The sequence below is a fragment of the Salvelinus namaycush genome, chromosome 7 (assembly GCF_016432855.1).
Source record: "Salvelinus namaycush isolate Seneca chromosome 7, SaNama_1.0, whole genome shotgun sequence".
In the NCBI taxonomy this organism is placed as follows: domain Eukaryota; kingdom Metazoa; phylum Chordata; class Actinopteri; order Salmoniformes; family Salmonidae; genus Salvelinus; species Salvelinus namaycush.
In genome coordinates this window covers 41,856,456-41,881,614 of record NC_052313.1, presented here as the reverse complement: position 1 = coordinate 41,881,614, position 25,159 = coordinate 41,856,456, and the positions used below count along the sequence as shown (strand labels likewise).

The 25,159-nt window shown below is 43.0% G+C and overlaps 1 protein-coding gene across 1 annotated transcript in view; it reads right to left on the bottom strand.

Moving 5' to 3' along the window:
* Nucleotides 1-25,159, bottom strand: part of LOC120050722 (low-density lipoprotein receptor-related protein 1B-like) — a 172,120-nt gene that overhangs the window by 92,871 nt on the left and 54,090 nt on the right. The window contains exons 8-32 of the mRNA XM_038997286.1: nucleotides 22,165-22,351; nucleotides 21,902-22,045; nucleotides 21,125-21,361; nucleotides 20,203-20,383; nucleotides 18,843-19,062; nucleotides 18,462-18,651; nucleotides 17,221-17,343; nucleotides 16,806-16,940; nucleotides 16,273-16,398; nucleotides 15,225-15,341; nucleotides 13,535-13,615; nucleotides 12,685-12,849; nucleotides 12,181-12,366; nucleotides 9,840-10,040; nucleotides 8,843-9,088; nucleotides 7,903-8,100; nucleotides 7,474-7,678; nucleotides 6,982-7,146; nucleotides 6,546-6,790; nucleotides 4,252-4,383; nucleotides 3,617-3,844; nucleotides 3,180-3,354; nucleotides 2,920-3,014; nucleotides 2,553-2,702; nucleotides 373-513 (exon numbers count right to left, since the gene is read on the bottom strand). Of these exons, the coding sequence (XP_038853214.1) occupies nucleotides 373-513; nucleotides 2,553-2,702; nucleotides 2,920-3,014; nucleotides 3,180-3,354; nucleotides 3,617-3,844; nucleotides 4,252-4,383; nucleotides 6,546-6,790; nucleotides 6,982-7,146; nucleotides 7,474-7,678; nucleotides 7,903-8,100; nucleotides 8,843-9,088; nucleotides 9,840-10,040; nucleotides 12,181-12,366; nucleotides 12,685-12,849; nucleotides 13,535-13,615; nucleotides 15,225-15,341; nucleotides 16,273-16,398; nucleotides 16,806-16,940; nucleotides 17,221-17,343; nucleotides 18,462-18,651; nucleotides 18,843-19,062; nucleotides 20,203-20,383; nucleotides 21,125-21,361; nucleotides 21,902-22,045; nucleotides 22,165-22,351 (4,273 nt within the window). The remainder of the gene's footprint in view (nucleotides 1-372; nucleotides 514-2,552; nucleotides 2,703-2,919; nucleotides 3,015-3,179; nucleotides 3,355-3,616; nucleotides 3,845-4,251; nucleotides 4,384-6,545; nucleotides 6,791-6,981; nucleotides 7,147-7,473; nucleotides 7,679-7,902; nucleotides 8,101-8,842; nucleotides 9,089-9,839; nucleotides 10,041-12,180; nucleotides 12,367-12,684; nucleotides 12,850-13,534; nucleotides 13,616-15,224; nucleotides 15,342-16,272; nucleotides 16,399-16,805; nucleotides 16,941-17,220; nucleotides 17,344-18,461; nucleotides 18,652-18,842; nucleotides 19,063-20,202; nucleotides 20,384-21,124; nucleotides 21,362-21,901; nucleotides 22,046-22,164; nucleotides 22,352-25,159) is intronic.

Here is a 25,159-nt window from a genome sequence, read left to right as displayed (position 1 = left end):
GTTGAAAGATTTACATTTAAGACACCTTAAATTGCCATTTTTAATACTGACGGAGATCAAGAGCAATCCTTCTATTGGACCTGTCAATAAAATGGATGATACTGCCAATGACTCACAAAACAGCAACACGGAATCCTTATTTCAATAAAGCTGTGTCTCAGTGAAGAACCATTCTTTTTGGCCAGTTGGATTAAAAAAGGACAATTTCTTCTGAAACATACATAAACCAATAAAAAGCAATGTTGGTGCATTCTCAATAGAGGATCAAAACACGTAGCAATTTCTAGTCAAAAAGCTACAACAAAGCTTTAAAAGGAGGTAGGACATGATCGGAGTAAAAGCATTGAGTAGCAGTCATACTCATTACATTACCTGTCTGGCTGTCTTCGTCATACATCTTCATATGAACAATCCCCGTGGTCTTGTTACGTAAAACCACCATGTCCAGTCCACCTCTCTTACTGACGGTCCCCAACTGGGCCAAGTTGTCATCGGCCCACCACAACTTGGCACCTGAAGACAGAAAATCAATGATTGTTCATGACTAAATTGACAAGTGTATTGATAAAACAGAGCTATTCAAAAGACCATGAATACTGTACAGTAGCAATAATGGTTCTATGCCGTATCTGCGAGTAACCCTTGAATAAAAAGATAACGGCCCATTTGCTCATGAATAGTAGCCTATACAGCATGTTCACAGAGCACTAAAAATATCACTGGACCCAAATAACACATTGAATGATTGCTTTCCTAGGAACTGTAACATACAATTGTAACTGAATCGAATACATTATAGGAACTGTATAATACTGTATTATCCATAAGGTATGTATAGCTCTCACTGTACAGTATTCCCTTGCTGATAAATACAGTAGGCCGGGGCTCACTCCCGGGATGCTTGTAAATGAAGGTACAAGGAGGGAGCTGTGTAAAGGAGGACTTTCAGGTTTCGTCCTCTGAGAATCGGGTGATACGAGACGGAGAGACAGGATCTTAAGTTCATTCCCCTACGCATAAATCTTAGAGGCACAGGTCCAGGGAGGAAACAGAGGAACTGGGCCATGTGACATCTTTTTTTCTTATAATATGAGCCCATGTACTGTACTTGCACCCTTGACTGAAGAAAAAATAATAATGGGCAAACAGGTAACGCTGAGGTACAGTCAGCCCGGCACAAAGGACATAGGGCAGCGACTCAGCAGTCAGAAAACCTCTGAAGCAAGACCAATCCTGTGCCTGTAGACTGGGAACTTAACTTTCTCTTCTTTGTTTAACCTGTCTGCATACTTGAATGGGGTACAGCACAGTGGGTTTATGACATACCATTCTTGGCTTTTGGCCTGCTGGACTACAGCTATCAACAAAGGACATAATCTCCTCGAATGACGGGAGGATTGGAGAGCATACAAAAAGAGGCCGTGTTAAAACCACAGAGAAAAAAAACATGTCTTTCTATGGTTAAAACACAGATAGGATTTATATTAACAACAGTCCCTCTACAGCTGAATTACATCAGAATCAAACAGTGTTCCCAACGGAATTACGGCAGACCATACTGTAGATAGGACTTTAATATCCCAGAGGCTATTACAATATCCCAAGCAGATAAGAGAGGTACTATAAACTAAGGAATCATAGCAAAACCAGAGCGAGAAGCCCATCAATAATGATGTATCTCCCCTGTCTCCCCTAACCCTACTCCCTGTAGGGATACTCATGGGGAATAACCACTAAAAGTAGGTTAATGCAGATCTGATATTAAACAAATTAACACAACCATCTAATCAATATGAAAAATAATTATTCCATCCTGTTAATAGTATCATGATCAACTTTCTTGTAGAGCGTGGAGAGAAACTCAGTCTCAATGATCTGTACTACTGAAACATAATAGATGTACAGTATTAATACAATCACCATTATAGCTATAAGTAAACCTGGAACAGACAGTCAGTGAGCAGGACGGATCGAAAGCCCAGGTTGTCCATCACTGAGTCAGAAAGCCTGGTTACGGTTTTCTGTTTCTGTAGCGTGAGGCAGCTCTGTCGCCCATCACTGTAGAGGCTGAACAAGTCCTAGTGAAGCCAGAGAAAGTTCCCTAATGTATTCTGTCTGGATGAAGAATTTTATCAGATGGGATGCAATTTTAAACATGAATTGGAATAGTTTCAGAGACAGACATAAACAGAAATGGGGAAACGACAAATAATACAATGCAAGAAGACAGCAAAGGTTCATCACTGTCAAAACCCCTTTTACTCATGTACTCCAGATCAAAAACAACTCCAAATCAATGGACTAGTACTCAAAACAAAATACAATTTTAGGCCAGCAAATACTAGGCCAGCAAATACTTTTATGAGCTGGAAGAGCACAACATATTTATATGAGGCACTTTCTAAGACAAAGAATATGCACAAAGAGTCTCACGGTGGTAGTGCTCATCCATAGAACCGTGCTCTTAAAAGCAAAACGGAATCATAGTTCAGCACTCTGACTCTGAGACACTTTGTGAACACGGGCCCGTGCTCTGAGCTCTCGCCACTCACCCATAACAGCTAGAGCCGTGGCTTTAAGCAGCTCTTTCTTCATGGTCTCCAGCACTTCCAGACCACTGCCGTCCAGACTACACCTGTTGATGGTGGCGTTGCCTCCACTGATCCAATACAGCTTGTCTGATGTGTAGTCTATCGACAGGCCTAGAAGAGACATCATCGATTAGAGTTATGATTGAAATATTATGGGGTTGCTGTTCTACCAATCATCTCACTCAATATTGCAATATCGTTTGTTACCTGATAGTAGTACTACTGTTGTCATGCAACATACAATTGCAGAAGATAGCTGGTACTGGCCACTAAATATGGATGTTTTGTACGTAGAACAAATATTCAGAATTGTACATGTGACATTTACCAACTGGCTCTCTCTGGTTCTGGTGAATGATCTTGATATTGCTTCCATCCATGTTGGCCACGTTGATTGTGTTGCCATCTGTCCAATACATTTTCCTGGGAGGTAAAAACTCAATAGGAAAACAATATTTTCCATACAGAACACCAACGTATATCATGTATCATATCACGTAACTAGCATTCACTTGACTATATCTTGTTATACCTAATCAATATCAGATATTGAACTGTATAGAAGTACATACAAAAATCGAACCTTACCCTTTAGACGGATGTACAGTGAGACACTTGGGCTTCTCAATCCCGTGAACCACAGAGGTTTTCAGGGACCCGTCTAGCCTCGCCACGTATATCTGTGTCTCGTCGCTTTCTGAACTAATCCAGTACAGGTTCCTGGAGAGCCAGTCCAGGGCCAGCCCTCTTACATTAACAATACCTGCAAAGAAAATCATATGCAGAAGACAGCATCAATATGGCCATGTTCATCTCTTCAATGAAATAATGTCCTGAGCTTATCGCTTGAACAACCTGACAGGTGCACTATGAAAATTAGAACGGGTACCTATGAAAAGGACATCAAATGGACGCAAAACACTGTAACCGTCTGATAATACATTTACGACAAACATTTTGTTTCATTACATAAGTGTCAGAAAACCGATACATTTCAAAACACAGAGGTGAACATCTTTCTCTACCTCCGGATATGATCGTCTCTATTGCGGTTCCGTTGATGGAGGACCGTTTGATGGTTTGTGTTTTGACGTCAGCCCAGTAGATTCGTTCCTCTGATGCGTCGTAGTCCACTGCTGTGACATCGTCTATATCTGGGACTGTCAGGGCTGTGATGAGATTCAGGTAAGGGTTGTCAATGTCCACGCCACGGATCTCTGTTCGCCTCACATACAGAAGGAATCTCTTCAGTGCTGTTGAAGGACAAGAGAAAACTGGACATTGACATTGCTTTGTATAGCCTGCTTTCAAAGTTCAGAATCAAGCAGGTGTTATTGGTGGCCTTGCTATTCAACACTCAAACCACCTGGTGGGATGTCTCTTTCAGGGTTATGAGTTTAAAATTGCATGCTCTTTCAATGTCATTGTAGTGTGAACATAATCACAGTCTGTGTCAGATACCTTTTTCGCCTTCTCAAAACAGTAGAAACCTGCCGTGTTTTGAAATGACTCACTTTTGATGGACATGCACTATAATGTATGAATGTGGAGGATTGTATGACTGAATGAATGGCTGGATAGATGGAGCGATGGATGGACGGAGAGACTGATGTAAGGACAGACCAACTGACAAACGGCTGAAGGGGTGAGGTTCACTCACTGAAGCAGGAAAAGTTGTCCGCAGATATCTTCATGAGGTGAGGGCAGGCACAGGACGCGGTGCGGTTGTAGTTGATAAGGCACAGATGGGAGCAGGGTCCACGACCGCCATTCGCCTCGCAGGGATTTGAGGCTATCGCCGAGAGAGGGAGAGAGGGGAAGTTGTTCAATAATCAATTAGTCTGGTTTATTTTAACCCTCCTGTTGTGTTCGTTTCACGTTAATTCATTCTGTGTTCCCGGACCACAATGACCGCCCCATTATAGATGATTATAAATCCATAATAACACATATATTATCACCTAATGTTGTGTTAGATCTTTTAGCAACTTAGGTTCTTGTGAACATTACACGTTTTGAACTTGTATTTGCCATTTATGGCCTATAGGCCTCATTGACCTGAACTCATACAACTCGCTTTTGAGTAAAGAAAACATAATGTATGCATTATTTTGACTGTAACAAATACTCAGATGAAACATATTGTGCTATGTATCAGATTACTTTCTCCTCTAATGCATCTTCACTGTCCGTTTCCTGGCCTCTCTCCTCCTCACCAGTGCCATGATCAAAGACATGATCAAGAGCCTCACATACAGTATATCGTTTGGTCATTGTGCTGCCGCATAATGAATTGTGAGCAAGACCTCAAAAAAGCTTTATATACCAGAGCTGCGAGAAAAGCTCTATATATTATTGAAACAATGTTGCGATTGTTTGTGAGAATGCCAACAGGTGTGGTTCCCGTGGGGGAAAGATTCTATTGGGGAAAGGTTCCGGTGGGGGTTGCCATGGAAGCCAAGAAGGGGAGTGACGTGTGTGTGTGTGTGTGTGTGTGTGTGTGTGTGTGTGTGTGTGTGTGTGTGTGTGTGTGTGTGTGTGTGTGTGTGTGTGTGTTTGCTCAAACACACATGCATTTGGGGGTCTGGGAGAGGAAGTGTGTCCATCTGATGAATGGGCATGTGCCTGAACTCAATTTTCTAAACTAATTGTAGTCTCACCCATTCATTTCTAATGACCGATCATTTTTGACCGGGAATACCACAGGTGTACAAAAGTTAAATAAAACACCCAAAATGTTATGAAAATATCAAAATGTATTGTGTGTATTCAGATGCCCTATGTGGACAAAGCCATGGAACCTAATGTCAATCAGATTAAATTAACTACATTTTTCAGAGAACAAACGTGTAAACCGGAACACAGCAGGAGGGTTGATAAAAGATTCTGATACTCCTGGAAGGAAACATATTAGATTTAGAGTCCTATTGAAACAATGTTGCGATTGTTTGTGAGAATGCCCTACTGCACCCTACTGCACCCTACTGAACCCTACTGCCAAAAGTCCAGACAGAGAAAATGAAGCCAGATGAACCAATTCATGGGTTGCATGTTTCGTCACGATATAGTTTTGAACGTTCATTTTTGGGCTGATGCCCGACTGAGCATTCTACTCAATGCATTGTCAATGAGCGCTGATGAAGAGTTCATCCAAAGTGCATGACAGTGGCTTGGAAATACAATGACATTCAAAAGGAGACACATAATTAGTAGGAAACCTGTTGTTATCATTTTGAAGTAGCCAGATTGACTTTAGATGCAGTATAATGTTAGCTAGCTAGCTAGCTAAGATTGAGGGGAGGCGAACAGATTTTAGCTAGCTAACATTAGCATTGCTAGCTATTTTTGACAAACTTTGCAAGCTAATGACAACATTGCCATTTGTCTAAAGTAAATTTGACGACATGATAACGCTGGCAAAGTTGTTTCCTACTAAATATTTGACTACTTTAGCAACGTCATCGTATTTCGTATTACACTATAGTGTAATTTAGACTAAACAGTAGTCAGCCCCTGTCCAGAATGACTGGGCTAATCACCACCTTAGGGCAACACTATGGTGCCGCCGATAGAGGGTTGCTTGAGAACGTTCATAACAGTGGCATGATGCAACCGAGTGATGGAGGTACAACCTATGAATAGTGACAGTTGTTATGATGTTTTGTTGCCAGCATTAAGACTTACAATGTCATTCCTTTTGACAAGCTAGAGCAGATTTCTAATCTCTCAGACAACTTTGGATACAGAAAGCGAAAAGTATTTTGTGAGACACAGATGTAACACATTTAAATGCAACCGTACAATAAATGATTCGTTATGATCTATCTAAACAAAACTCTTCAACCTTTCCAGATGGACTGAGGGTCAAGACTGAGAAGGTTGTCTTTAGTTCAAAACACGCCACTCTCTTTTCAACCTTGTGATCGTAATGTTTGAGACAGTGCGGTAGCCTACCTTGTGGTTGTCTGCTGGGGTGATATATCTGAAGGTCAAATGGCTGGGCGCTGGTTTTCTGGATGACTGTCACATTGGCCCCTGTCCACTTGTTAGCCCTGGCCAGAGTGTTGGTCCTCCAGTCAGTCCAGTAGACACTACCCCCGTAGAGACAGACAGCGAAGGGATGTGACAGGTACTCATGTCCCTTCAGAATCTCTATCATACCAGTCCCATCGTACAGAGCAGAGAATATGGCATCAGACCTGTTGAGATGAAAATAGATGTTTGTCTATTAGAATCATTTGATTCCACTAGCAGGGTTGGGGTGAATTCCAACTCAATTCAGCCAAATCAGGAAGTCAACTGAAATTCTCATCAAAATTGGAATTTCAGTTGACTTCCTGAATTGACGGGGAATTGACCCCATATAGACAGGTACAGGCATGTAACCCACCTGGCATCGGTCCACACGACCCTCTTCTCCATAAGGTCCAGAGTAAGACCATTAGGCCAGGCTCCTATCTCCATGTCTCTGAAGACAACATGGCGTCCTCCTCCGCTCATAGAAGCAGCCTCGATCCGAGGGAAGGTGGCATCCCAGTCTGTCCAGAAAAGAATTCTAAACCACAAAATAATCAAATAAGAATGATCATCCATGTGTAATGGATTAAGGATGAATCAGAATCAAGTCAACCTCACCCTACAGTCATTCATAGCAAACCAAGATTATGTAAGAAATGCATATCCTTGTTAAAGGGTACACTCACTCACTCACTCACTCACTCACTCACTCACTCACTCACTCACTCACTCACTCACTCACTCACTCACTCACTCACTCACTCACTCACTCACTCACTCACTCACTCACTCACTCACTCACTCACTCACTCACTCACTCACTCACTCACTCACTCACTCACTCACTCACTCAGAGATAACTAACCCCTGCTCAGGATCCAGAGCGATGGCTCGTGGGTGCTCCATCCCTCCGGCGATCAGTGTGGTTCGGAGCTCCCCGTTTAGTTTGGCCACCTCTATCTGATCTAAGTTGCTGTCGATCCAATACAGGTTCCCTGCTATCCAATCAACAGCCAAACCCTCCGGAGTAGCCAATCCATGTTGGACCACCACTTCAATCCCTGTCACACCTGTAAGGAACCAATGACAGTAAAAGATCAACACAATAACACATAAGAAGGCAAGAGGATGTGCTGAAACACAGGTAAAATAGGCTTTGGATTAGGAAGTCTTCAGTGGAGCCAGAAGGAGAACTAAATATAGAGAATACAACACTTTCCCCACCACCTCAATTAAACATCAACAACTCATCTTAACCAAAACACATTTCCAACCAAATTCTATGTGCTCCTACCAGCAGAGTCTAGCAGCTTCCCTCTGTATATCTTATCCTCAACCACATCGGTCCAGTAGAGTCGACTCTGATTGAAGTGGAAGTCTAACGCGATCGTGTTCCTCAAACCAGGAACTAGAAGGCTGTAGTCTCGTCTGTGCAGATCTATCCTCCTGATCTCATGGCGGATGGAGAAGATGATGAATGCTTCAAAGGGATCTGAGGAAGGAAACAATAAATAAGTCAAGAAATACATTTTTGATCATAAATATTGCATACTAATACAGATTCTCACACACATACACAAAGAACTATCATGTTTGTTTGCTAGAATAGCAACTCATGTTTTGTCATAAATTGAGTACAGAAACCTTTGGAGGATTCATCTCCAATCGAAAGTGTAACATTTTAGATGGAAAAAAACTAGCTTATTCAATACAATTACCAGATGTTACATTAAATAACTGGGAGAAATTGATGAAGAGAAAAAAAGGCCTAAAAGCTACTGGCGTATAAATGGCCAATGTTCATTGGGTACTGCTTCCAAAGTATTTAACTACTATATAAACGGAACGTCCCAAATAACTGCTTTAGAATAGAATGTACAATTCGGAATATAACCAATTTGTCACATTGCTTTTTATCTGTTGGATTCAAGGCACACGGGTAGGAGATGGCTGTCCCATAGAATATAATAATATATGTCATTTAGCAGACGCTTTTTATCCAAGGTGACTTACAGTCATGCGTGCATACATTTTACTTATGGTTGCTCCCAGCAGGTCAAATCCACGACCCTTGGCATTGCAAGCGCCATGCTCTACTGACTGAGACACACAGGAACACAGAAATAGAATCGGAATTCTCATTTCCATGGGCTGTCCTTGGGCAGTTCCACAGAGCGCAGGTATGTGTCAGAAAGACTTATCAGCCATGTCACACAGAGCTTAACACCAGCTACCTGTACTCTGGCAGCTGTCCCCATCTAGTTCCAGCCTCCAGCCTGGGTAGCAGGAACACTTGACGGTTGCTTTGTACTGCTCACACACTTGGCTGCACTTGAGGTGCCTGGAACAATAGTCCAGGGTCTGGCACGTCCTGCTGTCTGGGCCAAGACTGAGCCCCGGCGGGCAGGAGCACGCCACGCCCCTCCCAGGAGCCACTGCACACTGGTGGCTACAGCCGCCGTTACCCAAAATGCAATCGTCTGAGATGGCGAAAGAAGCAGACGAAGAAAGGAGATGAGAGGGAGAGCAGAGTGATTCAGAGAACACAGACAGATGTATGGAAGGAAAATCAGAGAGTAGTGTTGAACGGAGAGCGATGTACTGCACATCCTCGTCGACTAGTGGCATAGGGGCTCAATACCCCAGAAGAAAGTGAACACATCTTTCCTGACATATCTGTCCTCGCATTCTTTTTTCTATGGACAAAGTGTCGTGTGGTAATCCCTGGGCAGGTCATTCATGTGAACATAAGGCATTCATCTGGCCTAAACCCCAATCAACATTGCCTAAGCCTGACCCCACTGCTACGATCATCGAGCCCATGTGGTCCAAACAAAAGGCTTGTCTCTGTCATAAACCATAATAACCCCTTCACGATTAATACGTCTCCTCTGTCTCTTCCCTGCCGTCTTTGGAGTGTTTCCAGAGAAAACGAAGGATCTTGGTCAGCAAGAGTTACATGCTCTTCAGTCTCAACAGCTTGTTCTCCCTGCGTTCAGTGGGGAATAAGAGGACAGATGGACGATGCCAAAGTAAGCACTGCTGCTGATTTACAACAGCTCAACACTGTCTGTCAACATACATGTTCTGGTCGGACTAGCGGAGAAAGTATAGAATTAAGTGGGGGAAAAAATGGAACGATATTTAATAATTCATTGAAGTGGGGACTGAGAGAATTTACTCAAGTGAGAGAAATAGGACCAAGAGAAGTGATTTGAACAAAGTTCATACCACAGAAGTGTCCCTCGTCGGAGTGGTCAGGGCAGTCGTATCTCCCGTTGCAGATGCTCTCAAGAGGCAGGCAGACGGAGGTGTCGTTGGCACAGGGGTATCTGGGGGGCTTACAGGGCGACACCTCACAGCCTTCCTCATCAGACAGATCCTCACAGTCATGGTCCCCGTCACACACCCAGCTCTTACTGATACACTTGCCTGTGTGGGGAGAAATGGAGAGAGATGGTGATGAGGCAAGGGCCAAAATTGCAAAAAAAATATTAATTTTGTCCTTGTAAGAGATTTTGTGAATGATTACAAAACCCACATTTCAACCGTAAGTACAAAAATAAGAATTGATTGTCCATTTTCTTGGAGAGAACGGAATCTATCAGAAAAAAACTGGTGAGAAAATGGTCATAGTGATACCTAGACTAAACTGTCAATACCATCGAATGAAGCAATTCTGCTGAGTCTAGGTAGTTGGTGAAATGCTTCTAAAGTGACTGGAAATAGACGCTTCTAGAAACAATTGCAGGAAACAGAAAGCAATTATTGGAAGCAGCGAGATAAAAAGCACAGTCCCAGAGGAATCCTGAAAAGCGGAGGAATACAAGCCCTATAGGCATCAGAAGAAAGTAGTGTATGGAGTGAGAGGCAGCCCACCTCAGCTTTAATCTGTGTTATTGATGAGGAACCCTGGAATAAACCTGTGGTTTGCAATGAGGCCTAATGAAAGGCTATCTATCTGTCCCAAATGGCACCCTATTCCTTATATAGTGCACTAGTTGTGACCAGTGCCATATGGCTCTGGTTAAAAGTAGTGCACTGTATAGGGAATAGGGTGTCACTTGGGAAGTCTCCTATATATTTTCAAAGGCTTTACTTTGTCAGCCTCAGCATAAGGCAGTCAGTCAGCTTAGTCTGGACAGACACAGTGAATACAGATCAGAGCTGAGTCTGCCAATTACTTGTTTTACGCACATCCAAACTTTTCACAGTAGCTGGATAAAGATCCAATATAAAGAGAAAGGGGGGACGGGGATGTTCACTCACTGCTATACTGCTCGCAAATGTAAGGTTTTATAAACATCATGGAACCATCTTACAGATCACATTTGCACTTCTCCAGAAATTGCATTATATTCAGTCATGTACATTCTCACCATAAACGCATGGACGGTGAATCTTTGAAAATAGTTTTGTTTTAATCAAATTAAACAAAAAAGACAACAATATTTCTAAATTGGATCGGGTCACGTTATCATAAATCGCTTTTCTCGTTCCACGGCACTGTGTGCACACTTAAGCCTAAATGTCTTTATGCATAACATTCACACGTCTATACAAAATACTAGGCTTCTGACAATTGTATCATCGCTTATATGCGAAGAAGATTCTCCCCCCAAAATTGCAGTTGATATGGCATTATAGGAGGTTTGAATAGTTTGGAGGAGCGTGTGTCTTTGGTAATCGGACGCTGTGGGCTCTTTGAAAACGGTGATAGATAGCCTACTGAAAAAGTGAAATGAAGTATACAGGTATGTGAATTGTGAATAATGAAAAAACATGAGGGCAAAAACTTTTGTGGATCTTAAAACTCCTCATGACATTTTATTGAATTTTGCATGGTAAGTGATTTAAGCCTTTTAACACCGTGAGATCATGGAACTAAGCCAGAGGCTTTTCTCACGTGAATTCTCCACTTTAAGACCAATGATGTATAATGCAGTGCACCTTGCAGATGATTCATCTCAATTCCACTGAACTATTGGCCCAATAATATTACCTTATATATACACACACCTCATTCAACTTACTTTGCTAAATCTGCAACTCCTAGGCCGATTTGATTTACCACAACCATGTGGAACTGTTTTAGGAGTCACATAAAATACCCCAAGTGTTCCCATTTTACTGTCATGCCTACATCATAAAGCATAGGAGAAGTCTACAAGATGCCCTGCAGGTATCATAAAAGACATGAAAGGCGCTCTGGCTTTTTCTCACCATTGTGTGTGAATGCTAACCCTATAGGCTTATATAAGCTTCCCAATGTGTGCCTGTACACCAAGGACACAAATGAAGACAATTTGATGGTAATAACCAGAGATAAATCAAATAACCGTATCTCTATGGTAATAACTGAGAGGTCGACATTAAAAACATGGCCGCCGAGATTTTACAGGTGAGCTTGGTGTGTAGGTCACAGTAGCTACAGTCCAGATGAAACCTTGATGAAAGCAGTGTAGCTTTCTACAGTTAAACATGGGTATTTAATTATACAGTATGCACTGCATTAGAGCCACAGAGTGTGCAGCTTTTCGAAAGTGTTTTCACAGTAGCGTCAGTACTGTACCTGAGGTTTGACAGGTGAACTTTGCATGCGGGTCGCACATTCTGCTGGTGCCTTCACAGTCTGCCTCGTCACTCCCGTCCTCGCAGTCCTTGTCCCCGTCACACCGCCAGCGCTCGGGGATACAGGTGCCACCGTCGTCCCGGCAATGGAACTCATCTGCGCTGCAGTCATCAGCTGATACCGAGGCTATAGGAGAGACAGAGGTCACAGAGATAAACATACATTTACAAATACAGAGTTCAGGTAGGGCTCTGCACTTCAGCAAATAAAGTACTTCATTCTTGGGTAAGGTCTATTTTTACAAAGACAGTTATTGTACATCTCAAACCCATATTCCTAACCTCATCCCCTGAAGTGTGATGAATAGCATCCCCATTTCAAAGACTATATTGAGCATATTCCCCAAGTCCATTACACCTTCACAGATCTAAGACTTCAATCCAAAAGGTGTGTGTCCCGTGAGGCAGATAGAAGAGTGAGAAGTTAGTGTGTTTTTCCTCTCACCTGTCCCAGAGCATGTGGTGTCTTCATCACTGTTGTCCCCACAGTCATCGTCCCCGTCACAGGCCCAGTGGTCAGGGATACACTTCCCACTGGCACACTGGAATTGGGCACTGGAACAGGCATGGACACAACCCACCTCGTCACTACCATCCCCACAGTCATCATCTGGGTGAGGTGGAAATGGAGAGAGGGAAAGGATGGGGAGATGGGAAAAGGATGGAAGACAGGGGGAAAGAAAGGGGAGAGGGGGAAATGATGGGGAGAAGGGAAAAGGAGGGGGAGAGGGGGAAAAGATGGAAGAGAGGGGGAAATGATGGAAGACGGGGAAATGATGGAAGAGAGGGGGAAATGATGGAAGACGGGGAAATGATGGAAGAGAGGGGGAAATGATGGAAGACGGGGAAATGATGGAAGAGAGGGGGAAATGATGGAAGACGGGGAAATGATGGAAGAGAGGGGGAAATGATGGAAGACGGGGAAATGATAGAAGAGAGGGGGAAATGATGGAAGACGGGGAAATGATGGAAGAGAGGGGGAAATGATGGAAGAGAGGGGGAAATGATGGAAGAGAGGGGGAACAGACGGAAGAGAGATTAAGAAACAGTGTAAGAGTCACAGCGTGGTTCAGAGAAAGTAAAATGTGTTCATCCAGCAAGCTGCTTCCTGAGAGTGCAGTTCCATCCCATGGCATTTTCCCAGTAGGGAAAACTGGTTGAAATGATGCTGTTACAGCCAGATTACAATACATTCTGGTTGTTGTAATGAGGCCATTTCAAATCAGGCGGTTTTTCACACTGAGATAGAAAATTGAACTGTAAAAAGAGAGTGTTCACAGAAAAATGCCACTCACCTGAGTCACAGTGCCATTTCACGCTAATGCACCTTCCATTGGAACAGCTGAACTGTGTGAGGGGCTCACATGTGGGGAAATCTGTCAAGAAAGAAAGAAAAAAAAAAGGTGTTATTGCTGTAATACAAGAGGTTTGGACTTCAATTTGGGATTTTTTTCTAACAAAGCACTTTTGATGACAGGAATTGATCCATTTTCAACTGTCCAGAATCACAGAGGCCAGTAATTTACATGAACTGAAAACCTCCGAAACAGTGTGGGTAAACATCTTTTATTATTACACATTGGATGCAGGAGACATTGGCACAGTTATGTGAGTTGGCATTGCCTTTGAATCCTGAAGTTACAAAAATGAGAGTGAGCGAAGTGTTTTTCGGCGCAGGCTTGAATTAGATTTAAGGAAGCCAAGCAGAAACTGTAATTACTGTGAACACTATCTGTCTCTGCTTGTACTTGTGAATTGAAGCAGTTTATAAGTAGCACCAGAGGTAACAGAAAAGTATCATTCACAGCTCAGGTTCAAATTGTTCTTGCTGATTGTTTTTGCAGACTGTTCTACTGCCTGTTACTTTTCCCTATTATCTCAAACATGTGAAGAAGGTGTTATCAGATAATTACTTGACTTTGGCTTTAACAACTGTGGTGATGGTGATATACAGTACTGTTAGACGTATCCTCGCCAGAAGAGGGTGTATTTACACTGTGGGATACTTGACCGGAAAAGGTCATTTGGGGTTCATGCACTTGTGTAGTGGCTTTCTTTGAACCTGTTTGAACTTGCATTTGTGTCTTCATTGACATTTTCAACCCCTCCCTGACCCAGTCTGTAATACCTACATGTTTCAAGCAGACCACCATAGCCCCTGTGCCCAAGAACGCCATGACAACCTGCCTAAATGACTACCGCCCAGTAGCACTCACATCTGTAGCCATGAAACGCTTTGAAAGGCTGGTCGTGGCCTTCATCAACACCATCATCCCAGAGAAAAAATTTGCAGTTTTACAGCTAATTTCCTGCACATCTACACATTTTGCCATAGGATAGAGAAAATTGTTTCCGTTTTGAATATGATATCTGAGTGAGAGTGACTAACAAAATCCATGAGGGGCCCTCCGGTCGGCAATTTGACGCTAGACCAATTTACCAATATAAAAATGTCAACTGACATGGCTAATTGTGTGACGGTCAGTGACTGACATAACAAGAGAAAAACTGCTGATGCACAAATTGCATCTTGTGTACTAACTCTCAACAGTAAGGGGGGTGGGGGGGGATTGAGCCAGTTGCCAATCGCAGATCTACATCTTTGAAAGCCCATGCATGCTATTGTTTCAGAGAAGGAAGACATAATTATGACAGGGAGAGTCCCAGCTATTTCACATTTTAAATATTAAAAGCCTTTGTCTCCATCTCCGTGTTGAGTTGTCTGCTCCAGAGTATGTCAGACTATGCCCGGAGGGTAGCCTACATGCTAAATTGAATTAACATGATGGGTAGGTAAAAGACCAGGCTTACAGTGGAATGATATAATGTAACGACAGAAAAAGTCTCAAAAACAGTGTGAATGATTTCTGAAATGTTAGGCTAATGTTGATATCATCGGAAAATGCCCGTGCTAACGTATCACCAAGAATTCCTTGTCCAATGGACTGCTTCACGAGCCAATTGGAAACTTGTCCAGAAGCTCACCACAAGAGGCGGTCTCATCAGAGTGGTCCCCACAGTCGTCGTCCCTGTCACAGCGCCAGGACTCTGAGATGCATCTCCCGTTCTCACAGGAGAACTGGTCCGCTCGGCATGATCCCGCTGAAAACATTAATAGTAATAATAAAACAGCATTTTATTGCACTGAACTTCGTTCGAAAAGTTACGTTTCTCTATGAAGCAACATTTACATGAGTGCTTTTCATTACCAGTATGGTCTCAATAAGTACTTAAATAAAGTGCAGCGACTAGGCCTAGGCTATTTCAGTGAGTGAATATACATCATGATAGTATGTGACATTTTTAAGTAATGTCTAATATTTTGCATTTACTGTTCATGCTATGTGTTTTGGAACGTTTGATTCCACATAGACAGCCAACAGACCATGTGTGTTGGATATGTTTTCTTTAGCGCTAAAGCATCTGTATTTGGTTTCCCCGAGACTGGCCGTCCTAGAGAACTGGCTCGCTGTCTATTCCCAGTAATCCATCTATTCACAGAGATCAAAAAGTGAATGTAAAAACGTGAAACCAGCATATCGTTCATATGTAATCGCCATTTTCTTTCTTATGGAATCATCCTATCCGTGTCCAGGATCCGGCATTGTGTCAACATCTGGCAACTGAAACTCATTTATAAGAACGAAGTGAAACAAAAACATTTCTCATCTACATCCCCTAACAAATCCCCCTTATGTCCCCCAGAGGAGTTGTGCATATCCTGGTCAAGTCTTCTGGATGGAGAAGATGATGAATTATCCCAGTATATAGATACATTCATGATGTGCAGTAGCACAGAGGCCATTGGGAATCTATGACATACGCGTCCCCCCACCAACACGGGAAATCATGCAGTTGTCTTCTCCTCTCTGTGTATTCTCCAATGGCCTCTGGTCTGACAGAACCTCTCCCAAATGACTTGTTGGAGAAACTTGGAGATCACCCAAGTTTGTTCTACAACATGGAATCTGGCAGCCGCATTCTGGTCCATATGAGTTTGATGGGCCTCTAAGTAGAGCAGACAGCAGCATACCAGAGCAGGTGAAGTTGGACTCGTCCTCGTTGTTCCCACAGTCGTTGGTCCCGTCACAGAGCCACCTCTTGGGGATGCAGCGGTTGTTCAGACACTTGAACTGATCCGCAGGGCAACTACGATTATCTGTAATGGGCAAAATTGCTTTGATATTTAGTCTTTGATGTAAACTGTCATGCATTCATATTAATGTTCATTATTTGTTACTTTTATTTCTTATTTTTCTTTAGGTATTTTTCTTAAAACTGCATTGTTGGTTAAGGGCTTGTAAGTAAGCATTTCACTGTAAGGGCTACACCTGTTGTATTCAGCGCATGTGACAAATAAAAATGTATCTGATTTGATCATAGACATTGGATAGATAGCTAGAAAGCATGACACAAAAAGAAAGCCTAGCAATTTCAGTCCTGCATAGATGATGTATGTTGTTCATTTCAACTTAATCAATTTTAAAAAATGTCTCTGGGACATGTCCTATTCTCCATAAATGCAAAATTAGATATGTTTTCTAACATGCAGAATAAGACCCCTACAGCAGATGTACGGTTCCTCGTCACTTCCGTCCAAACAGTCATGGTCCCCATCACATTTCCAGGAGGCCTGGACACAACGCTGGTTCCTACACTGGAACTCTTCATTCCCACATCTCTGTGGCTCCCCATGGTCCCCTGAATCTCCCAATGTGGCTGCAAGCACACACACACACATCCACTTGCTGGCCCATCTTCACACTCTGCAGAACATATTCCTCAAAAGAGCCACAACTGAGGAAACATGTATTTTATGTTATATGCTGGCATTCAAAATCAATACTGGGATTTTGAGTTCTACATGACCATATCTTATCTGCTGTCATTATTCCTATTGATTGCCTTGGTCATTGATGTGGAGCGTCAGGCTGAACAGGCCTTGTATGTTTGAGATAAGAGTGTATTTGACAGGGCTTACAGGAGCAGGTGAGGTTATTCTTGTCCAGGTACTGGTTATCAGCGCAGGCACACACTCTGCTACCGGGAATGGCCAGACACAGGCTACCGCAGCCACCATTATTAACCCCACACGCATTGTCACCTAAAGATCAATTAGATAAACCAAAGTAGGCTAAATCTGATCATTTTTTTTGGCAGCTGTAGCCTTTATAATGCAACCTATTAGGAAGACAATAACATAACTCAAAACTGTAATACTAACAGATATATGATCCTAGTTGCAATGACGCTATTGTACCAAATAATCTATTCAAAAACTTTCCTAGATTAAAATGGCTATATGTCTATATTCCAGGCAGAGCGACTGTTTACATGACTCAGCCAAAGGCAGAATCATCCATACCCCGCTGCTACAAAAAGTCTGAGCGACAACATCAGATGACAACGGAACAATGTGTCTGACAGATCCTTTGACATGCCCCTTGAAGTCGATGAAACTGTATTTGGAGAGGGGGATATGAAGGGTGGTAAAAAGAAGGGGTGAAGGCTGAGGTAAAAGGCGGCATATGAAGACGTTGCAAAGGCTGAGGTGGGTGGCACCCAGCTGAGTTCAGCGTTCCCATTGGGGGTAGTGAGAGACAGTACAGACAGGTGCTTCAATGTGCCAACCAATGACTGTTATCATGACAAGCCCAGTGCAGCTGAGTCTGACAACTTGGCCTGGGGTTACTATAAGTAGCTCTTAAAGGATTAAAGTCGGTGTACATTTGAGGACTGCCTCAGCTTCAATTCTCATTGAATCAATCATTGGTCTCTCTCTTTGTTCATGACTCGTCCTCCGTGGCTATGGGAGGTTTGGTTGATAGAGAGGGGTAGCACCAGATAGACTAAAATATGCCTGACCCCCTACTGTTGGGAGCCTGAGTTGTGGCATATGCTAAAAGGGAAAAATTGAAAGAGAATCTTCTGATTTATTAACTGTCATGCATTTCAAACTCCCTGGCTGGAGCAAAGCCCAAGTTTAGTGCTTCAGCCATTTTCAGTGGTGTAATTTCTTCAAAGGTCATCTCAGTTCACCATCTCATCAGGTTTGATATACTGAAAAAACTGGTTTCAGAGGGTTGAGAGACACGGGGATGCTGTACAGTACATAATGATTACATCCCCTAGTCTCTTATATGTTTATATGACAAAAAGTGAGCCAGTCTTGTATTTAAATCGTTTTGGTGCTTGACAATGATAGTGTGATCGTGTATTTACCTTGCTGCCTTTGAGCATCGTACACAGATAGCCCAAAAAGAGGGGGTTTCTCGCTTCTCATCAGAGCAACCTGCCCTGACTGCAAGTCCAGTTGGAAAATAGAGGCGTTCATGTAATCTGTCCAGAAAACAGAATTCTGGTGCAGGGAAATTCCAAAAGGATGGTTTAATTCTTTGCCGTTATACACCACCTTTGGATAAAAGAAACAAAGAACACGTTAGACAATAATTCACAGTTAAAAGCGACTTTTTTTTGATGAAGTCATGTATTTGCAACCATACAAATATTGAAAATAAATGTACATATTCAAAATGTTACTATGCATATTTGTTGATTGTATAGTCTTAATCAGTAGAAAAGAACACTCACTCATTTACTAACCGTTCTGTGGGTACCATCGAGGGAGATTTTCTCTATGTGGTCATAATAAGCGTCGCACCAGTACATGTTACTGGAGCCATGGTCTAAAGTGAGTCCGTTAGGCCACAGGATGTCAGAAGTGACAAAGTCCTGCCGGTGGGATCCATCCATCCAGGCTTTCTCTATCTTGCCAACACTATCGTTCACCTCATCCTCCTCCCAGTCTGTCCAGTACATCCAGCTGAAAAACAGAAAAAATTCATTATCAATATGATGGTTTAGCATAGAGATAGATAATTTAGCCCAAATAATACTGAGTATACAAAACATTAAGAACACCTGCTCTTTCCATGACATGACATGGACATGACATGGACAGACTGAATAGGTGAATCCAGGAGAAAGCTATGATCCCTTATTTATGTCACTTGTTAAATCTGCTTCAATAAGTGTAGATGGAGGGGAGGAAACAGGTTAAATACGGATTTTAAAGCCTTGAGACAATTGAAACATGGATTGTGTATGTGTGCCATTTATTGGGTGAATGGGCAAGACAAAGGATTTAAGTGCCTTTGAACGGGGTGTGGTAGTAGGTGTCAGGCGTACCGGCTTGTGTCAAGAACTGCAATGCTGCTGGATTTTTCATGCTCAATAGTTTCCCGTGTGTATCAAGAATCGTCAACCACCCAAAGGACATCCAGCCAACTTGACACAACTGTGGGAAGCATTGGAGTCAACATGGGCCAGCATCCCTGTGGAACACTTACAACACCTTGTAGAGTCCATGCCCCGACGAATCGAGGCTGTTCTGAGGTCAGAAGGTGTTCCTAATGTTTGGTATACTCAGGGTATATATCTTTTTTAAGACATGACACCAAATGTGTGAATATCAAACCACTCTAAAGTCCCCGAAAAGCAGCAGACGCCAGTCTGCTCTGAAACTGTTAAGCCTCTCATTTCCAGAGAGCAACACACTACTTACAATTTTTGCCAGAGAAGCAATTCACAGCATTTCAGTCCCCATCTCACCTTTAAGCTCATTCTTATAATTAACTGACCGAGAACTGTGTCCAAACTCAGCTCCTTTCCTCAGATGGAGATTTAGGCCGTGATTCAATCCAATCGCACTTTGTCAACGTTTCAGCATTTGCCGAGACCGCATTCAGGGAAACGGTGCATATGTCGTCTCAAGTGAAAATGACCTTTAAATGTCAAGCGTGCTATAACACAGATCTATCACGGATTGAATCGAGAGTCGATTTACTCAAAACAGTACCAAAAATGTGGGTCCTAGCATCTTACGTACAAACCGATATCTATTGAAACGTCACTACATAAGGTGACCTTATCAGGGTGTCAACTGCAAAAAAGGCACACTCACCTGTGCAGAGGGTCCACCACGATCGTTCTGGGGTGAGACAGGTCTCCTTCTAACAGAGTTCTCCTTGTTTGTGCAGCCTTCTCCAATCTGGCAACGTTGATTGTTTTCCTGTAGCCGTCATTTGTCCAGTACAAGTTGTTCCCTATCCAGTCCACTGAGATCCCCTCCACGTTATCAAGGTCTAGGACAGGATGTGAGTAAAAAAAAAAAAATAATGCATAGAGTATGCTGTTGTTATCCTCTACTTGATCATCCCCGCAGGAGCGTCATCTATCACTGTCTCCAGATCCTCGTTAATGGAATCGAAACCCCAAAAGCATTGTTCTAGAATCTACTGTAGCAGATATATTAATCACACACAACACAATAGCCGTGCAAAATAATGCTGCTTACACAGAAAGCTTTTGGGTATTAGAGATTGACCTAATTCGGGGACACAACTTTAAGACCTTTTAAAGTATGAATAACCTATGATTAATTTGTGTACAGGTACGTGCTACAGTCGGGATGTAAAGAAGACGTAGGACTTCTATACTCACATAATCCCAGAACTAAAATCTTGCGTAATTGCGTCAGATGCTCGATTATGTGCTGGGGAAGTTGTATGAGAAAATATGCTAATGAGACTAGATAAGTTCTCTAGATAAACTCTCAACCAAAGCATGGGCCAAATTATATATCTTTTTTAATTTATTTAACTAGGCAAGTCAGATAAGACCAAATTCTTATTTACAATGACGGCCTATCCCGGCCAAACACGGATGATGCTGGGCCAATTGTGCGCCGCCATATGGGACTCCCAATCACAGACCGGATGTGATACAGCCTGGATTCGAACCAGGGACTGCAGTGACTGGAATATCTCATCTAAAGGTTACTTGAAGTTGTTACCTAACAAACAGAACGATCTGAATGCACTGACCATCTTTAAGGATCGTTTTTCGATTGGTCCCATCCAGTCTTTGTCGGCCAATCAGAAAGCTGGTTGTGTCGGCAAAGTATATGTGGCTGGTCTCTGCATGGAAGCCGATCGCCCGAGGGTTTACAAGATTGTCAATCTGTACCATGTGCTCAGCCTCCGACTTGCTATTCAGGTCCAGGCCTCGGATGACACCGGGTCTCCCTCGTCCGTAGAACAGGAATACCTCATTCATAGGCTCTGCAGAGGGAGTTTATAATGCATTATGAAGAGGGTGCTTATAGGAAGTGTTATGAAGTTTACATAAACAAACCACTAGCTACTAATCTTCTTAACCCTGATCACTGCCAGCGTATAATTAATGTACATTATTATATTTTCTTCCAACCAACACAGTAAATTAAACTATTTGAAAAAATGTATCCTAAGACAAGACTAATAAGCTAATTACAATGACCGAAATGAAAGCAAGAATTAGTTCTGCTGATTAAACCAAATCAATCAATCCCTTTCTCCAAAATGAGTCTTTGCCAAAGCAACGCTTGAGACAAAGTTAACGGTAAGCATTGAAGCTGCTGTCATTAGTAACAGGCAGAGAATGAGATGTTGTTTGGGTTGACTAAATGTGATGTTCAGGAGACCTGACAGAGGAACGCACTGGAGCAAAGTTGCAGGCGCTTTGTTCGCGTGGGCGCTGTCACTAATTATAGAAGTTACTTTGCCCCTGACTGACACTATGACCGTCAACATATGACATAATATGTCCTAATATGAACGTACTCTTGCAGGATTTTCTGTCACTTCCCAGTACAAAGCCTGTTCCACAGCGACAGGATCGGGATTTGTAACTTCCACTGAGCAGACACATGTGAGAGCATCCTCCTTTTCTTCCAGACGGATCGGGATCGCACGCATGAGTCCTGACTGCAGAGGGAGATAGGAGACGAGGGTAGATACCAGACACACGACACACGCACACACACACACACACAAACACACAGCTATCTTCTAAACATGCAAGAAACACTATATTTGCTTTTTACCTGTTGGTTGGGCGAGTTTTTGGTAAACACGTATTCCCACGGAATTCTCCACGGTGGTTACAGTTTGAACGTCTGCAACGTTAAACCGATTTATCTGTAAAATGTCCACTTTTGTTCCTTTAGAGGGCTCGGTGCGAGTTGCAAACAAATAATCTTCAAAGAGTGATAATCCGTGGAGGTGCAGCAACTGGAAGACAAAGAGAGCAGTATGACAAGAGGAAGGAGGAACACAGTGCTATAGAGCAACGCTAGGCTATATTTATATGTTTCATTCATCTCAACTTAATCCCCAGGTAAACACCTTTGCACCCAGCTAGCACATAACGTTCTGAGAATCGTATGTTTCTTAGAGCTTGGTGAGAGCGTGGTTGTCCTATGGTTGATTTACATATAATATTCCATCCACAGGAGGTTGGTGGCATCTTAATTGGGGAGGACAGGCTTGTGGTAATGGCTGGAGCGGAATAGGTGGAATTCCATTCACTCCATTCCTGACATTATTATGAGCTGTCCTCCCCTCAGCAGCCTCCACTGATTCCAACAACATTCTTGGAATGGTGCAGGATACCCAGCTAGCACATAACATTCTGAGAACCATATGTTTCTTAGGTGGGAATTTCTGTACATCAGCATAACGTTTCCTCATGGTTCTATTTAAAGTAATGTTCTCAAATTGTTCAGAGAATGTGAAGAAACAATTATTTTCTGTGGGAATTTCAGTACTTCAGCATAATGTTTTCTACAGGTTTCCTCGTGGTTCTATTTAAAGTCATGTTCTCAGAACATTAAGAAAACTTTCCATGAAAACCCCAAGAAGACATTAGTAATGTTCAAAGAACGTCTGAGCATGTTATTCAACATATACAGTGGGGAGAACAAGTATTCGATACACTGCCGATTTTGCAGGTTTTCCTACTTACAAAGCATGTAGAGGTCTGTAATTTTTTATCATAGGTACACTTCAACTCTGAGAGACGGAATCTAAAACAAAAATCCAGAAAATCACATTGTATTATTTTTAAGTAAATAATTTGCATTTTATTGCTCAAGTATTTGATCACCTACCAACCAGTAAAAATTCCAGCTCTCACAGACCTGTTAGTTTTTCTTTAAGAAGCCCTCCTGTTCTCCACTCATTACCTGTATTAACTGCACCTGTTTGAACTCGTTACCTGTATAAAAGACACCTGTCCACACACTCAATCAAACAGACTCCAACCTCTCCACAATGGCCAAGACCAGAGAGCTGTGTAAGGACATCAGGGATAAAATTGTAGACCTGCACAAGGCTGGGATGGGCTACAGGACAATAGGCAAGCAGCTTGGTGAGAAGGCAACAACTGTTGGCGCAATTATTAGAAAATGGAAGAAGTTCAAGATGACGGTCAATCACCCTCGGTCTGGGGCTCCATGCAAGATCTCACCTCGTGGGGCATCAATGATCATGAGGAAGGTGAGGGATCAGCCCAGAACTACACGGCAGGACCTGGTCAATGACCTGAAGAGAGCTGGGATCACAGTCTCAAAGAAAACCATTAGTAACACACTACGCCGTCATGGATTAAAATCCTGCAGCGCACACAAGGTCCCCCTGCTCAAGCCAGCGCATGTCCAGGCCCGTTTGAAGTTTGCCAATGACCATCTGGATGATCCAGAGGAGGAATGGGAGAAGGTCATGTGGTCTGATGAGACAAAAATAGAGCTTTTTGGTCTAAACTCCACTCACCATGTTTGGAGGAAGAAGAAGGATGAGTACAACCCCAAGAACACCATCCCGGGGCCTCCCGGGTGGCGCAGTGGTCTAGGGCACTGCATCGCAGTGCTAACTGCGCCACCAGAGTCTCTGGGTTCGCGCCCAGGCTCTGTCGCAGCCGGCCGCGACCGGGAGGTCCGTGGGGCGACGCACAATTGGCATAGCGTCGTCCGGGTTAGGGAGGGTTTGGCCGGTAGGGATATCCTTGTCTCATCGCGCTCCAGCGACTCCTGTGGCGGGCCGGGCGCAGTGCGCGCTAACCAAGGGGGCCAGGTACACGGTGTTTCCTCCGACACATTGGTGCGGCTGGCTTCCGGGTTGGAGGCGCGCTGTGTTAAGAAGCAGTGCGGCTTGGTTGGGTTGTGCTTCGGAGGACGCATGGCTTTCGACCTTCGTCTCTCCCGAGCCCGTACGGGAGTTGTAGCGATGAGACAAGATAGTAATTACTAGCGATTGGATACCACGAAAATTGGGGAGAAAATGGGATATCCCAACCGTGAAGCATGGAGGTGGAAACATCATTCTTTGGGGATGCTTTTCTGCAAAGGGGACAGGACGACTGCACCGTATTGAGGGGAGGATGGATGGGGCCATGTATCGCAAGATCTTGGCCAACAACCTCCTTCCCTCAGTAAGAGCATTGAAGATGGGTCGTGGCTGGATCTTCCAGCATGACAACGACCCGAAACACACATAGAAAATCTTTGGAGGGAGCTGAAAGTCCGTATTGCCCAGCGACAGCCCCGAAACCTGAAGGATCTGGAGAAGGTCTGTATGGAGGAGTGGGCCAAAATCCCTGCTGCAGTGTGTACAAACCTGGTCAAGAACTACAGGAAACGTATGATCTCTGTAATTGCAAACAAAGGTTTCTGTACCAAATATTAAGTTCTGCTTTTCTGATGTATCAAATACTTATGTCATGCAATAAAATGCAAATTAATTACTTAAAAATCATACAATGTGATTTTTGGGATTTTGTTTTAGATTCCGTCTCTCACAGTTGAAGTGTACCTATGATAACAATTACAGACCCCTACGTGCTTTGTAAGTAGGAAAACCTGCAAAATCGGCATTGTATCAAATACTTGTTCTCCCCACTGTACATTCTGTTCTCAGCGTCAACAAAACTCTCTGTCCTCTATCTTGTTAAGTGTGTTCAGCTGTGTAATTGGCCACACCTGATCTTAATGAGTGCTTGTTTCCTTTGAAATGGGGTCTGTTTGAATAGAATAAAATGAACAG